Source organism: Amphiura filiformis, chromosome 7 (assembly GCF_039555335.1).
Source record: "Amphiura filiformis chromosome 7, Afil_fr2py, whole genome shotgun sequence".
Lineage (NCBI taxonomy): Eukaryota > Metazoa > Echinodermata > Ophiuroidea > Amphilepidida > Amphiuridae > Amphiura > Amphiura filiformis.
In genome coordinates, this window is record NC_092634.1 from 68,898,688 (window position 1) to 68,915,077 (window position 16,390).

The 16,390-nt window shown below is 39.6% G+C and overlaps 1 protein-coding gene across 1 annotated transcript in view; it reads left to right on the top strand.

Moving 5' to 3' along the window:
* Positions 1-12,841, top strand: part of LOC140157543 (ABC transporter arginine-binding protein 1-like) — a 62,752-nt gene extending 49,911 nt beyond the window's left edge. The window contains exons 5-8 of the mRNA XM_072180775.1: positions 5,019-5,221; positions 7,864-7,941; positions 11,773-11,980; positions 12,221-12,841. Of these exons, the coding sequence (XP_072036876.1) occupies positions 5,019-5,221; positions 7,864-7,941; positions 11,773-11,980; positions 12,221-12,270 (539 nt within the window). The 3' untranslated portion in view covers positions 12,271-12,841. The remainder of the gene's footprint in view (positions 1-5,018; positions 5,222-7,863; positions 7,942-11,772; positions 11,981-12,220) is intronic.
* Positions 12,842-16,390: the final 3,549 nt, after the last annotated feature.

The window sequence follows — 16,390 nt, forward strand, 5'->3', positions numbered from 1 at the left end:
TATCAATGGATGTTGTCATTTTTGACTACTTCTAACTTTTGGTAAGCCCAAAATGAATCAATAAAATCGTGTATAAGATATTTGCGGGGAGTATTTGGGCGCGATTACAAAAATGTAGAAAATAAATGGGCACTTCTGGGTTGGGTATCTATAGATTCTATAGAATTTAAGTATGATATATTTTCGATGGTAATATATTTTCACTTTCAAAGTTTGTAGTTTTCATAATTGCAATTTCTGAATACTATATAAAAAGCACGAATAAGTCTATAAATGTAAGAGTATCGGATCATTTTGAATGTTAATAAATGCGAAACGCCGGCGGTAGACACCAGCGATACCAGAGATTGCCGCGATTCTTGCAGACTCAGACTTGTAGTATTGGTACCCGTCATGAGTACGGGTACGGGTACGGCTCCCGGACCATGAGTACGGGTACGGGTCCCAAGCCATGGGTACGGGTACGGGTACGGGTCCCAAGCCATGGGTACGGGTATGGGTCACAGTCCATGAGTACGGGTACGGGTACGGGTCCAAAGTCAAAATAGGGTATGAGTACGGGTACGGGTACGGGTCCGAAGCCACGGGTACGGAAATTGGGACTCAAGTACGGGTACGGGTACGGGTCCCAGTATGGGTACGGGTACTGGCCATGGGTACGGGTATGGAAATTTGGACTTGTATGGGTCCAATTATGGGTATGAGTATAAATATATAAATTAAACATGTACAAAAATAGATTAAATATTGGTGGTCATGGTGAATCTAGCCTAAATGTGGCAAATTTTGGGATGCAAGTGAAAAACTATGTCTATGTACAGACACCTAGACTGTGCAATACTAATTTCAACATACTTTAGTATATTAAGCAGTGATGTAGCTTTTGAGTCTGGACTCGGACTCAAGTCCACTTTTTGCTGGACTCGGACTCGGTTCAGAATTGAACATTAAAAGGCTTAGCTCAGCTCGGTCCAAAAATAGGACTCAGGCTCGAAGTCGACCCCAGTCCGATTCCAGTCCAATCAATCCATGTACAATGTTGAAAAATTATTTATTTTAAAACATCAATTGGAATGAAATTAATTGTCAATTTTCCAAGTACATTCATGCACATCTACACAATACACATCCAACAGATTATCAATTAGCTTAATCATTATAATTATTACCATTAATTATGCACATCTGGATAATTATATCCATGTTTTATTAATATTTTAAAACTCCTTTAAATCTCTTATCAAATCCCAAACCCCTGTATGGTAAGGACCTCTCTATTCATTTGTCTCAGATGCACTTGCCCAAGCCTGGCACAAGAAGTACACTGTGAGCTCATGTGGCTGGCAGAAAAGTCACACCAGTCACATTATCATTAGTTCTACATGTGTGCAGCATACAAGTAGTGGAGTTTACTTGAATGGAAAATATCAAAATGATTAATAAAAGCTAAAATAATGATATTTTAACATGATAACTTGAAATTCACCACAAAAGAAAAAATCTTGAAATGTTTTCCCAGTTTGCTGGGTCTTTTTCTGTATTGATCAGTCATTGTGTGAATGAGACATGTACATGTAGAATACATGTCATGGGTATGGGTGGCAGTGTGCACAGGCTGCTACATTGTAGATCTACATGTGTGCAGCATCCATGTTCATTTTGTGTAGCCAGGGCTGGATTAATCTTTTTCAGGGCCCTGGGCCAGGCTAAAATAAATTTAAGGGCATTTGCTATAGCTTTCCATTTAATCCACACCAAACCCCATCCATGATGTAACCTATTTGTTTTAATTATGAATTTATGATCAGAGGACTCACAGTGGGATTCATGAGTGGAGTTAACATGCATCTGGGAAGTGAGAGTATTCTATTCTCACTTTCCTGCATTTTTGTGTAACCATGTACTGTATGGTACCCGTACCCATGGGTACGGGTACGGGTCCCTGACCATGAGTACGGGTACGGGTACGGGTCCCAGGCCATGGCTACGGGTACGGGTCCCAGGCCATGGCTACGGGTACGGGTACGGGTCCCAGTCCATGAGTACGGGTACGGGTACGAAGTCAAAGTACGGCATGAGTACGGGTACGGGTCCGAAGCCACGGGTACGAGTACGGGTACGAGTACGGGTACGGGTACGGAAATTGGGACTCGAGTACGGGTACGGGTACGAGTACGGGTACGGGTACTCCAATTCTGGCTTTTATGAATAGAATACAATAGTGGATACAATAGCGGATACAATAGCGGAACAATAGAGCTCTCTTACGGGTAAATACACCTCGTCGCGTTTTGCTAAATTTCACTTCGTCTTTTTCATGAACTAACCGTTATTTCATTAAGTAACCGTTAATTTTAAAACTTGGCAAAACATCGACCGATGTTTTTAATTGTAGGCTCCTTTCGCATCGAGCAACACAAGCCACACTCCGTGTAACTGTGCTAGGATTCGTACCAGGGTATATCGATCAAAATATTATATGCGTGCTTGCTCAACTGGGGATGATTTGTAAACCAGCAACATGCATAATATCCGTGGGGCACATGGAAAAATTTTGGTGGCTATGCTCCCCCGGAATTTTGAGGTGGTGGGTCTTTGGGAGCCGACGGCGTACCGATAAAAGGGGGTCTTTTGGAGCTGCGAACAAGTAAAATGGGGACTTTTGGAGCTGCGAACAGTCCAAATCAAGGGTCTTTCTTGGCTTTCTGGTTGAAAATCACCTGAAAAAACCTTTCAGAGCTGAAATTATCAAAATCAAGGGTCTTTCGGAGCTTTATTTTGGTCAAATATAGGGGGTCTTTCGGAGCTGCGAAATTCAAAAATGGGGGTCTTTCCGGGGGAGCATACCCGTATGGTCATTTGTGTTAAGTGCCCCTCCGGGCATAATACATGGTCCCTGGTAAAATCATTCTCTTTAAATATATAGCAGCTCACGTACTGTTAGTTTGTATTATAACACGGGAATAATATCATGTAGGAAACAAAATGATACTTATGTCGGAAAGGACTGACTTATGGTGCAATCTGTGTACAAACTCATAGACTTGACATACCACTTGTAGATGCGTGGATTTGCGTTAACTGACATTTCCCGGATAGTAATCAGTCGTCTTAGGGCATTTAAATAAAGGCACTAATAATTTAATGCCCATGTGACCAGATGGGCGCTGACATTAGAGCGTCTAGACAGGATGTCTGGAAAAGTGACCTTTGTCACAGCGGGTGGTCTTCCTGTATATTTCAATTGGAAACGCGGGATGCATGTCCAAATTTTCTAGCAAATTTGTCATTTTTTTTTGCAACTTTGTAATTTTATTGTAAGAGTTTCCGTCGATAACTTTTTTTTCTGTGGGTGAAAACTTTCAATATTTAGTTCTTGAAAACATACTAAAAACAGAATCCCCCAATGCATAATTAAGTTGCCTTTTAAATTTTCAGCAATTTTGATGATATTTGTCTGAAAAATTCCTATCTCTTAGCACATCTACATATCACTTGGTGGTCTTGGTATGGCGGCGTCCATGGGTCACGTGGGCATAAAATTTAGTGCCTTTTATTTAATACCCTACGGTAACTGGTAATAATAGGTTCCCTGGTCATGCTGGTGTTGCTGATTCAGCCTGATTGTGAAAGGTCATAGACCCTCCCTCGGGTCCATGGAGAACGACTGGTAATGTAGATTGCATAGCATTAAAAATCAACCCAATACATGGACCCTCCCAGTCTGTAAGCAATTTGACTTCCAGTTCCCACAAAATGCTGGGAGTTCACTTTTACGGATTTGGAGTCACGCAATCTTTCTATATACCACGTCCATGTTTTCACTACATTAACGTTTGTGTAAGCGACTAAAACAACGATATTGTATCCGACCAATCAACGCAGCTTGGCAGCGCGGGGATATTTGAAAAGGCTTCCCTAGCTAAATAATGTGCAAACATTTGCAAACCGCACGCGATTAACATACGCAATATGGACAATAGGCCTAAGTCCGAGTCGAGTGGTTGCCTTTTATTATTGCGCGTACCATGGGTCTATCAGACGCGTGCCACTTGAGCTCAATACCTCTCAGTTGTTGACAGGCAATGACACGTGTCCCATCCGATCTTGCGTCATATCCCGTGGCATAGCTTTGTGCTACCATATTTGAATTGAAACTGGGGCGGGGCTTTCGTAATTGACATCAGAATCACCGGGCTTCGTTGAACGAATATTTGGAAGTGAAATCTCTAACACTTCGGAACAGTCTCGGCGTGGGGAGCGGTCACTGAATTTTAGCGTTCAATATAGGAGGTGTGATCAGTGTAGTGGCATCAATTTGAGCTAATTTGTGTAGAGAGAGGAATTGGTTTTGGGCTGTGTATTTAGAATCGGGGGGTGGGGGGGGTGAAGGACTATGGCATATTTTGTTAGGCTATTATGTAATTATGTATCGTTCCATTATCCAGGCCGGACCGAACCGAGACTGTGGGACTGTCTAGAAAGGTCATTGACTACTTTCTCTAAACCAATGGCTGTGCAATGTGTTTCATGGAATAAGTTCCTTATGCCCTATAAAAAGTTGTGGCTCTCTGAAGACTATTTTGATTGGGAGTAAAATTGGGAGTAAAAACAACCAATTTGATTGGGAGTAAAATGCCTTAATAACATCTTCTTTATTGAGCAGCTCGCGGAAAAGACATTAATTTTGAGAAACAACCCCTCGGAAAATCACCCTCACATTGGGCTATTCCATTTAATATCCTCGCTACCCCTGTGGAAGATTTTGGAAATATCTTCCATAGGGGGAGTATGTTTTTTAAATGTAATTGGTCAGAGTTAATCATTTTGAAACCCATACTCCCTCTATATTATGGCTTTACCTATATCTTCCACAACTGGAGTGAGTATTTCAAATGGAAGTTACCCAATTGTATATTCTATTCAAAACTTATACTCTGTGGAAGACTTAAGCTAAAATCTTCCACAGGGGTAGTGTGGATTTTAAATGGAATAGCTCATTTTTCTCTTTACTTCAGGATGGTATCATACCTATGGTCGGGATCGGACCTTCCAATTCAGTGATCCTTTTTCCACTGTCGAAGCAATTGAAGTTGGATTTTTAGTCAAACCTGGCAACCCTAGGAATTTTACTTATCGAGATATAAGAGGCAAGAAGATAGGATTCCTTGACGGACATATCCCTGATGAATATTGCGTTGCCCGACAAGATAATATACAAGTAAGAATATGCCTATCCGTAGTGCACGTTAGTATACATTGATAACTGGTTCAATCCTAAGCTCATACACCTATTCCGCATTATGATATGCCATAAGCTTTGGGTCGTTTTATCTTTTCAGTTTCCGTAAGTCTATTGTTCAGATACGAAAACGCAGGGGATTAAGTAAGTTTACTGTAATCTGACTTCATGGTTAACTTTGAAGTACCAATCAGCTTATTTCAATGGAGGCGTGTGCCTATGTCAATAAAAAGCGGGAGAGACAAGATTATGGAACACCGGTGTTAACACCGGTGTTTTTAATGGTCTAACGCCCTCTCGTCTTTGACATTGTTATTGATCTACATTAATTTGACACAATGCATGCCAATCTGAATGACAAAGTCCACTTTTTTTCTTTAAAAAAGTTGAAAATAACCCTTAAATCACAAAAGGTCCGCTTATGAGCCTTTCGCTCCCCAAATGCACTTGTGCAAGGCCACAGTGTCGCCCTTCCCTCGTATCAATGTCTATTTCCTTATTTTGCTTCCTTCTGCCCCCCCCCCCCATGATCAGTCTCCCACTCCCTCCCGGTCCCTACACTCTGCTCTCGAGTTCTTCTCTTTCTAGTCTTTCTGTCTCTCCCTCTCCTCTCTTTCTTCCTCACCCCCTCCCATTCTCACTTGTTCAGTCTCAAGTATCGCCCTCCCTCCCTCCCCTCCCTTGCGAAATTTATCAGTATGATCCATGACTGAAAATAAGCTCTGCAAAAATAAACATTTAAAATAAACCCGAGTCTTGCATATAGGCCCAACCAATTTTCAGATTAGCTTGTCATTGTTACGAATGAATAGAATAAATTACCTTTGCTCCAATGCAATTATTTTGTATTGCATTTCAATATAAAACATGATTACCAAATCGCCACTTGTACGCGCCTCATTGGGAGACATTTGGCTATTTCAGACGCTCGTTTCATCGCCAATATGAAAGACTTTTGCTTATAACTTGGCAACATGGTTATAGTATATATTTCAATGCAAGACTATTTTTACGAGCTACTTACGCCTAGACGTAAGTGCATATACACCAAACACAAGTCAATTGAAGCCGTACAATTTACCGCGAATTTAGGATCGTAAAATTTAGACTCTTTTGTCTAGATTAGCACCCAATCTCTCATCTCAAGGTTTTATGTCAAAAATTAACATAACTTACCAAAACGAAAACTGAAAATCACGAGCTTCAAATTATTATTAACTAACAAAAGGCTAGAATAAAAGATTGGTCACACCTGGGAGGCTACCACTTCAGAATAACAATGACTTACAAAAACGGATACGGATACGGAAACAGTAACTGAAAACATAAAACGATGGTAAGTGTTGTGATCATTTCGATCAGTGGTTCATAACAAATAACCTAGCAACGGTTACATTCTAACTTCCACTATGCCAGCGAATTAATGGTGGCACTGCTAGAGCCCAGAGCTGGTTCTCCTGTCAAATAATCATTAATAATTCCAGGCTTTGTTAGGGCCATTATATTGCGATGTTTTTCGTCAGTGCGTGTACATAATGACTACTCATAGTGCAGTTATGCTGCACAGCAAACATGATTCGACCTTTACAGTACTTAAACCTAGTTAACAGGAAATTACTCCAGCAAAATCAATCGATAAAGTCTAGTCCATCCTCCACATTGAATGGTTGTCTGCACTTATGCCCAAATATGTCACTTGCCAATCAATAATAACCCACTTGAAATCCCCTGACTCCGCTCCACTGACTAAAGTTATGGACAGATTTGGGGGAGGTACGACCATTTGCAGATGCCCCCACCTACTCAGTTTTTAGCCTGCATGTAATGTATACATTTTTCTTGATTGAGAGCAAGTACAAAAAATATCCGTCAAGTGATTTAGTTTTAATGCCCTTCGGAAGAGAGCGGTCCACAAAATGAGTGATAGTCACTAAAAGTTGCATTCGATTTACACAGGGAATTTTGCAGGCCATGTCGTGCCCTTCCTTACTAAAACACAAAAGTACGAATATTTCCAAACATGTTACAAAACTATATTTTCTAGAATGTCAGAGAGTACAAAAAATTATGGACGGTTAGTTTTTACACAGTGACGTTAACTAGGCAATGCCCTATACCTCTAACATACACTGTTTGTAGAGGTCACACGTCAATGGTGAGAGCACTGTGTATTGTGTATAGGAAAATGGACAGTAACTGCAGTATGTATAGTATGACATGTATACTCTGAAGGGCTGCTCAGGAGAGTGAGAGTTCATAAGAGCAATGCGGAACTTACGGTCACAGGTAGGAGGCCGGTCGAGTTCAGATCCGTCGGTACACGCTTTACGGAATAAATGCTAACCTCATCGTGACATCATCCAAGCAGAAAAGTTCATTTCCCATTGAAAAAGCTTTATCCGACGGATCTGCAGTCGACCATTCCGGTAAATAGTACTAGTTCCCTGGGTTGCTGCAGAAACGCACACCGGATAATATAGCATGCATTATTCTCAACATTTGTCGCTGCGGAAAAATCGTAGCAACTGAAGTTCATTAGAAGTTCATGAATGTATACTTCATCGGAAAACATGTGACAACGATTTTACACAATACACATATTTTGTTTTCTGTATTTTTAGGGTGTACCGATACCACCAGAGAACGTGATCCACTATCCGAATCATGAACAATTAGTGGCTGGTATTCAAAACGGAGAAGTAAGTTTCATCATTTTTCACTTGACTAAACCAAACAGCCACAAATTATTGCTCGCAATTGGTAATCCCAGCATTAATAAGAGGCGATACATGTCAACTCCGGGGATGTGCACCGTGGTGTGGTGCTAGATATTGGTGAGGAAGTAAAATCCTGAAAATATGAGCTTCATAGACCTTTTCGTTTTCCCGTGGCAGCAAGTTGAAATTTAGGGGGGTCAGCCAAAAAAATGTGTCGCTACGCGGAAGACGATATTTGGAGGGCCATAAATGTATAAAGGGAACCTATACAACTTTAAAAAATATGTATCCTGTTGTACTCCTTTGTGTAGAATTCAAATCTGCCATCAGCAAACTTGCAAGTTCTTTACTTAAAAGATATAGGGCCCTCAAAATGCAACTTCATCCATCCAGGACCAACTTCGGGGGGTGTCAGAACTCCAAAAGTATTTAGAAGGCTATATATTTGTACACAAATACGGCTATACCCGCATGTTATCGGTGTACACAAACTTACATTCCTTATTTGCTGAGGACTTAGGTTGCTGTTGTCAGTCTCTCTAATTCACAGTGAAGCTATGCAATTTGATGGATTGAAATTCACAATACGCAATTTGATTAGGGGTAAGCTATTCCAGAGGGAGTATGTAAATTAAATGGAACAGCTATTTTGGGACCATTTCAGAGAGAGTATGTAAATTAAACGGAACAGCCAAAGGTATGTAATTTAAATGGAACAGTCTTAACGCTTCACACATAGTATTTCCAATCACCATCTATAATTATTATAATACGCTATTGAAATTCACAATATGCAATTTGATTAGGGGAAAGCTATTCCAGAGGGAGTATGTAAATTAAATGGAACAGCCATTTCAGAGGGAGTATGTAAATTAAATGGAACATCCTATTTTGTGGCCATTCCAGAGGGAGTATGTAAATTAAATAGAACAGCCAATGGGTATGTAATTTAACTGGAACAGCCTTAACGTTTATGTTATCTATATTATAATTACGCTTTTGTCTGTGAATCTGTTTAGTCCTACGTGTATGGGGTGGGATGGGATGGGTGTTATTAACAATATAATTCTCAGGTGCAATCTGTGTACAAACTCTGAGCCCTGTAGCTGCTTTATTTGATGATAAACGGACGGCCCTTTTTTAACATTTGGGGCCCTGGGGCCCATAATATTTGGCTTATGAGGCTCATGTACATGTTGAAGTATAATTCTCAAGTGCTATCAGTAGACTCAAACTGGGCACTGTAGCTGCTTTATTTACTGAGTAACGGCTGGCCCTATGTTTTAGCGTTTTGGGCCCTGGGGCCAATGGTGTGACATATGGGGCTCATGTACATATAACAATATAATTCTCAGGTGCAGTCTGTGTACAAACTCTGAGCTCTAAAGTTGCTTTATTTGATGTAAAACAGCCGGGCCTTTGCTTTAACATTTGGGGCCCTGGGGCCCATAATATTTGACTTATGGGGCTCATGTGCACATGTTAAAATATAATTCTCAAGTGCTATCAGCCGACTCAAGCTGGACATTGTAGCTGCTTTCTTTACGGAGTAACGGCCGGCCCTATGTTTTAGCGTTTGGGGCCCTGGGGCCCATATTATGTGACACATGGGGTTCATATATATATATATATATATATATATATATAGTGTGAGAGATTTGGTCTTGGCTTTTTTACGACTTGGTTCATCCATTCGTGAAATATTATATAGGCGTAAGAAATTTGAATAGACGACAACGTAGCTGAGTAACATTAACTTTAATTCCAAGCTTTCGCCCTCAGGGCTTCATCAAGGCATATGCAAACTGTTAAATGAATAAACAGAGAGAGGATACATAAATACCAGGCAATAAATCCCTACATTACAAGAAAATATTATACAATCAAAAACCTGAGCAGACCAGAAACAATGTTCATGTATAAAGATTATACAGAAAAGGTATTATATTACAAACTGATGATGCAAAAATTGCAAAATTCTGATGCTATGATGTATAAAGTCAACAATAAAAAACATAATGAGTATGGGAATATTATAAAAACCAAAGCAAAACCTTAACTTACCGAGAGAGGAGATGCTAGATGTAAAGTATGTGTGCTGGTTACGGAAAGACAATGATCAATGTGGAACAAGAACAAAGACAAAAACATTTCTTTTTCGCGCTGTTTTTGTGAATATATTCATATTCATATATACTTGTGAATCATAAGGTCATATCTTAAAATCCTGTCCATCAAAATAAACCAAAATAACACACATGATTACTTCAATACTCTACTCAAAAACAAAAACCAAGCAGTTGTCCAACTGACACAACAGCAAACTGCATTGACTCGGAACAGCTTTCTGGACCACTTTTACAGCTTAATATTTGGCATCCAGCACAAGAAATCTGTGACAATGCATACAGGATCCTTGCATAGACATTGATAGATGGTAAATCGCTGTTTTCTGCTTTTCATGCACTTTCAAGTAACAGGTCTTGTTCCACACTATTCCGCTTATTCTTTGTGGTGAAGGGATCTTGTATTCATTCTCAAAGATTTCTTGTGCTTGGTGCCAATTATTGGGCTGTGAATGTGGTACATGAAACTGGTCCATGTCAGTGCATTTTGCTGTTGTGTCAGTTGGATAACTGATTGGTTACTGACATGTTTTTGGTTATCAGTTCTTAAAATCACTACTAAAACCTGTAGTATCGGTGATAGGGTTTAGGCTACTTTATTTGAATGCTATGCTGTTGGAAGCTTATTCTGTCTCAATTATACAGACCTCAAAACAAAAACAGCAAAAAACAAAGACATATTATTATGTCACAATTAGAACAAGCAACCAATAGCTGCATCTTTTATCTCGAATTTAAGACTTCATTCGTTGAAATCGTTCTATAAATAAAGACACGATGATCCAAAACCCAAACAAGATGCAAATTCAAAGGTTGCCGTTTGCTCCATTGCATGCCCGATTGATTTGTACACAAACCTTTCTCGAACAATAAAACTAGCACCGCCATGCTTTCCATTGATTAGCGCATTAAAACTAGCGCCGCCATGCTTTCCATTGATTAGCGCATTAAAACTAGCGCCGCCATGCTTTCCATTGATAGAACATGAAAGTGCAATGTTCGTTACTTCTTTTGGGTTTTAGATCGCCGTTCCTTTAATTCTCAAACTGGCTGCTTGTTTTAATTTTGATACATTGTCTTTGTTTTGTATACAGTGGTGAACATAACTGGTACCTTCATTCTTTTACGGTCTGTATAGCTAGTCGCAATAAAAGTTATAATTACAATGTAAACCACCATGAACACAGACTGTTCAGGACATGTTGGTCTAAGTGTGATTTTGAATCTCAGAGAATTTCAACTGAGACCTTTCCTTTGAAACATTAATTTACCGATTAGGTGCACCTCAAGGGGCTGTGCAATAATTATGAGCCCCCCCCCCGCGCGCGCCAATAATCGCTTGCCCTCGCCCCCGCTCGGCCCGCCAAAAATTCTTTGCCCCCCCCTTACACATGCCAAATTTTTGGGATCCCTTTAAATATTTGCATATTTTTTAAAACAGTACGGAAACGCTTAAAAGCGTATCCGTACTGTTTTCCAAAGCCTTTTTAGCGCGTTTTATTTAAAAGGCGCCCCATGAATGTGTGCCAATAATCGCTTGCCCCTCCCCCACTTTTGGCTCGCCAAAATTTCTCCCCCCCCCCAATTTTACCCTCCCCCAGGGCTCAAAATTATTGCACAGCCGCTAAGAAGTATTTTTTTAAATAACGTATGGGTCGCTCTTACATTTCATCGTCTTCAACTACAGATAGATGCCGGGTTTGATTTTGCATTCTTGATTAAATCCGATATGGTGGAAGTCATTCCGGGCTTCAGAGCTCAATGTGCTATTGCTGGTCAGTCTATGATGATGCGTAAAGACAATACTTTGTGGGAATGGTGGAACCCAGCTTTTGCTAAGCTACGGGCCTCTCCCGAGTACAAACGTATTTGCCAAGATTTGCTGGAGCAACACGGTAGGTTGCAGCCCGGAGAGGGCGACATCTTTTTTTACTACACGAGCAAGATAAACTTTCCCAACTATCACTAAAAAACGCAACTTTATCCACCTAAACTGTGTATACAATAATGCATGCAAAAACACACGCCTGGGCAATACCTAATGTACCACAAAATTTAAAAGATGTGAGAGCATCTCTGCGTAATGCTTAATATCCAAAACGCTAATCATTTTTACATCCCATTTTTTTCTGCAGGACATATCCCTGGACCAAGCCCAGAAGAGCACTGCTTTGATTATAATTGAGCATTTTGGAAAGCAGGAGTTTTATGACATTAAATGAATGTAGATTTAAAGGTTAAAATTAAAGATTAGAGTAGATTAGGATAACGTGTACACCTAACCCTAGCGCTACTAGATTAAACAAAACCATGCAGCACAAAGCGAATGCAAGACCGTGGATCCCACGTGGTTCAATTGCGCAATCGTGCCAAACAACATATACCCAGGAAAACTGTTGGCCGGGCAACGGTCACACACGTGGCATGCTATAGGCGTTCAGCTGGTTGGCGGGTTCGGAGGGTCAACTCCCGGGCATGCCGGGCGGGGAAAACAACTTCTTTCCTCTCCATCTTCTTTCTTCCTCCCTTCCTTCCGCTTGGGTAAAAAGCGGGTTGGGAGTTGGGCTTTAAGCATGAATGATTTCAGAGTGCTGGATATGACCTACCATCCCTAGCAATTCGCAGCCATGCGCGCGGCTATTCGAGGGCATCAAGATCAGAGGAACTGAACCAGTCCCTCAGGCTGAGTCAAAATGAAGTACATTCTTGTTTGTGGTGCTTTGTACAATATCTATAAACAATTCGCTGTAAATGAACATATGTGACGTGTCATGTCAAAAGGAGACACTTTTGGGCAGGATCGTAAATGGAGAAATAGCCAAAAAACTGCCGGTGGGTGATTTTTTCACAATTTGGGTTTGTTGCGAATTTGTGATGTTATTAATGTTAAAAATATTGTCTGGTAGTTTCAGAGCGGAATATAACTAGCATCTTGTATTTTTGAGACATTTTTCAAGTTAATTCCTACTCTCAACATTGTTAATAATATTTTTAAAGGCCGATATCTCAATTTCCAATTTTATAATACCATAACTTCGGAACTCAATATCTTCGCTTAGGAATGTCCGATTTTATTGTGGAAAACGGCGTTGTGGAGCAAAATATCTCTATATTTAAGATATGTAAAAACCTCAAAATTTATAACCTGCCCAAAAGTGTCTCCTTTTGACATGACACGTCACATATCATTGGAACGATCAGAATCTGAACGTCTAAATAAAAAAAAACAATTGTTGTATGTGTTAATACCAAACATGAACTATTCTCATTTGAATGATCTCCTTTACTTGTGTACTTGCGTAACATTTGTTTGTGTGTATTATATACCTCGGCTGCTTATATTAGACCCAGTTTTAACCAACGCTTACATGGTTTATCAGTGGGAGCTGGTAGCCTAATGAATAGAACGTCCCTCTAGAGATCGGAAGATTGTGGTTTCGATTCCCATGCCGGCACATTCCGTTGCTTTTTTATTTCAAGTTGGGTTGTGTGCGGGTCGAGATTCGTGTTTATTTGTTATCTTGTTTAATTGTAACACTTTGGGTTGGTAAACTGTTCTTTCTTTCTCACTGTTTGTGCACAAAACGTATTCACATACATCTCGCTCGTTGTATGGCCGGATCGAATTTTAGATTTTTCCATAGCGATAGTCAAAAGAGCTTCGTTTTCGCTGGCTGAAACGTATCGTCCTGCAATTTTGTGTGAATTTCTAGAAAACATATCTCAACCTAAAAATCAAATTTGGAGGTTTATAATTAATCAAAGAGGTATTTTGACCCTTGTTTACGCCACAGTTTCTGTGCCCAATTGAACAGATTTGTGTACAAAACGTATAGCACGCATCTCGCTCGTTGTGTCATTGAGATCGATGATTTTACTGGGCTGAGATTTTCCATAGCAATAGTAAAACGTGCTTCTCTTTCGTGCGCAACAACCTCTCGTCCCGCAATTTTCTCTGAATTTCTAGAAAACTCGTCTCAACCAAAATCTGAAATCCGGAGGTGCACAATTTAAGAAAAAGTGATTTTTGAGTTCTGTTTTCGCCACTGTTTCTGTGCCGAATTAAATAGGTTTGTGTACAAAACGTATTCGCATGCATCTCGGCCGTTGTGTGACCGATTGTGATGATTTAAAATCGGGGTTCAAGTTTACGTTGTTAATAATTAAAATTTCAAGGAATTCTTATCATAATGTGATTGCTTTTTTTTTTTAAATGGGGTGTGTACTGCACTCAGCTTCAGGTCAGTTACGTAATTCAATTAAAATGTGCTTAAAGAAAGGGGATTAAATCCTTCGCAACCGGCAGACTGATTGTAGTGTCGGATTTAAGGGCTGGGGTATTAACGTTTGGACAGTATTTATTTTGGGACATTAGAGCACATCAGGCATATCGAATTGCATTCTGAATACGAAGAATGTCCTTCTGATATCAAATAATTTTGATTTTTTGAAATTCGCAATTTAATACACATTTTATGGCAAATCATTAAAAATTGATATTTCTGATATTTAACAGTACTCGAAGTAAACTTTATAAATCTTATGATTTGTACTTAACGTGTATGTAGGTGGGATGAAATGCCGACGATCAATTGAAAATTTTGACTTTTCGTATTGAAGATATGGATTTTTTTTCCCAAAACACAAACAAAAATTAGGTCTTTTTGGGGAAAAAATCTATATCTTCAATATGAAAGGTCAAAATTTTCAATTGACCGTCGGCTTTTCCTCCTGCTACATACACTTTAAGAATATATCATTAGATTTATATAATTTACTTCGAGGACTGTTATATATCAAAATATCAAATTTTTATAATTTGTCATAAAATTTGTATTTATATTGTGATTTTCAAAAAATGAAAATTATTTGATATCAGAAAGACAAGCTTCGTATTCAGAATGCAATTCGGAGGTGCTCTCATGTCCCACAAAAAATACTGTCGAAACGCAATAAACGCTCATTTTAGATCCCTTAAGGAAAAGGGCCCTGTCAGCAAAATATCACGAGGCTCAAGAGTTCAAATCAGTGGTGTACCTGAACTTTTTGTCAGGAAGAGGGGATGGGGCAAGAAAAAAATGTAACCACTCAGCATTCATGCCTTTTCATACTATTTGATGTAAAAGTTGATATACATTGTATACATTTGGGTCATTGAGGGCGAAGCGCTCAAAAATGTGCAATTTTACACTATTCCCAAATCAAGGGTTAACCGAATGTGTGCGTGTGTTTTTTTTTTCTGTTTTTGTTTGAGTTGTCAGGGGCAATTAATCCTGTTTCATTGTGAGCACAGTGGCACGAAGCCGTATTAGGGACCTTATGGCCTGGTGAGATAAAGGCCACGGCAGGGGACCAGGGCAAGCTAAATGGTTTGCACATTTTGTATGAATGTATGAATAAAGAGTGGTATTTCTGGACTTTTTGGTAAGGGGCTCGTAGTCCAAAATAGCAAGGGGCCTTGTCAGCAACTGCTGACTTGCTGACAGCTTAAATCCGCCACAGACTGATTTATAGGAAAAAGAAAAAAGTAAGGCTGCGTTGGTTGCAGTTTATATACCGACCGACCGACCGACCCTAGAGTGGGGTTTCAAAATATTAATGATTAAATGGGAAATCTAATTAATTGACCTGACTGATTTATCGAAGCCAAAACAGCATGTAGTGCCGCCAAGAGCCATTAGTGGCCCGGAGATAATAAACACACGCCCTGCCGGTCGGCCCCCTATATGATTGAAGTAAACCCGAAATCTGCATTAGGTTATAACTATTGTCGGTTCAGTAAAACAGTGATGAACAACGGAAATAACGAAAACAGGTAATATGGTTCTCTTTCAATCATTCTCCAACTTCGAATGAACAAAATATTTGACAAAATATAAATAATACACCGTAGCAGTATAGTTACATCTGAGCCTTATTTTTGTTTCAAACACAAATTTAAGTCTATTAAGGGGGTACTACACCCCTACCCAATTTTGTGCCTATTTTTGCATTTTTCTCCAAAATTATATCGTATTGGGGGCAAGTAAGATATGTATATTATAGGGGCAAGGACTACAACTACTGCACTGTAAATTTTATTTCAGCACAGACAACAGTTGTGGGGTTACAGTCAAAATGAGGGAAAACCAATATTTGATCAATAAATCAATAACTATTTGCTTTGAGTTGCCGAATTTTCAGTACATTCGTTGTAGTCCTTGCCCCTATAATATACATATCTAACTTGTCACCAATGTGTTATAATTTTTTAGAAAAATGTAAAAATAGGCACAACATTTGCCAGGGGTGTAGTACCCCTTAAA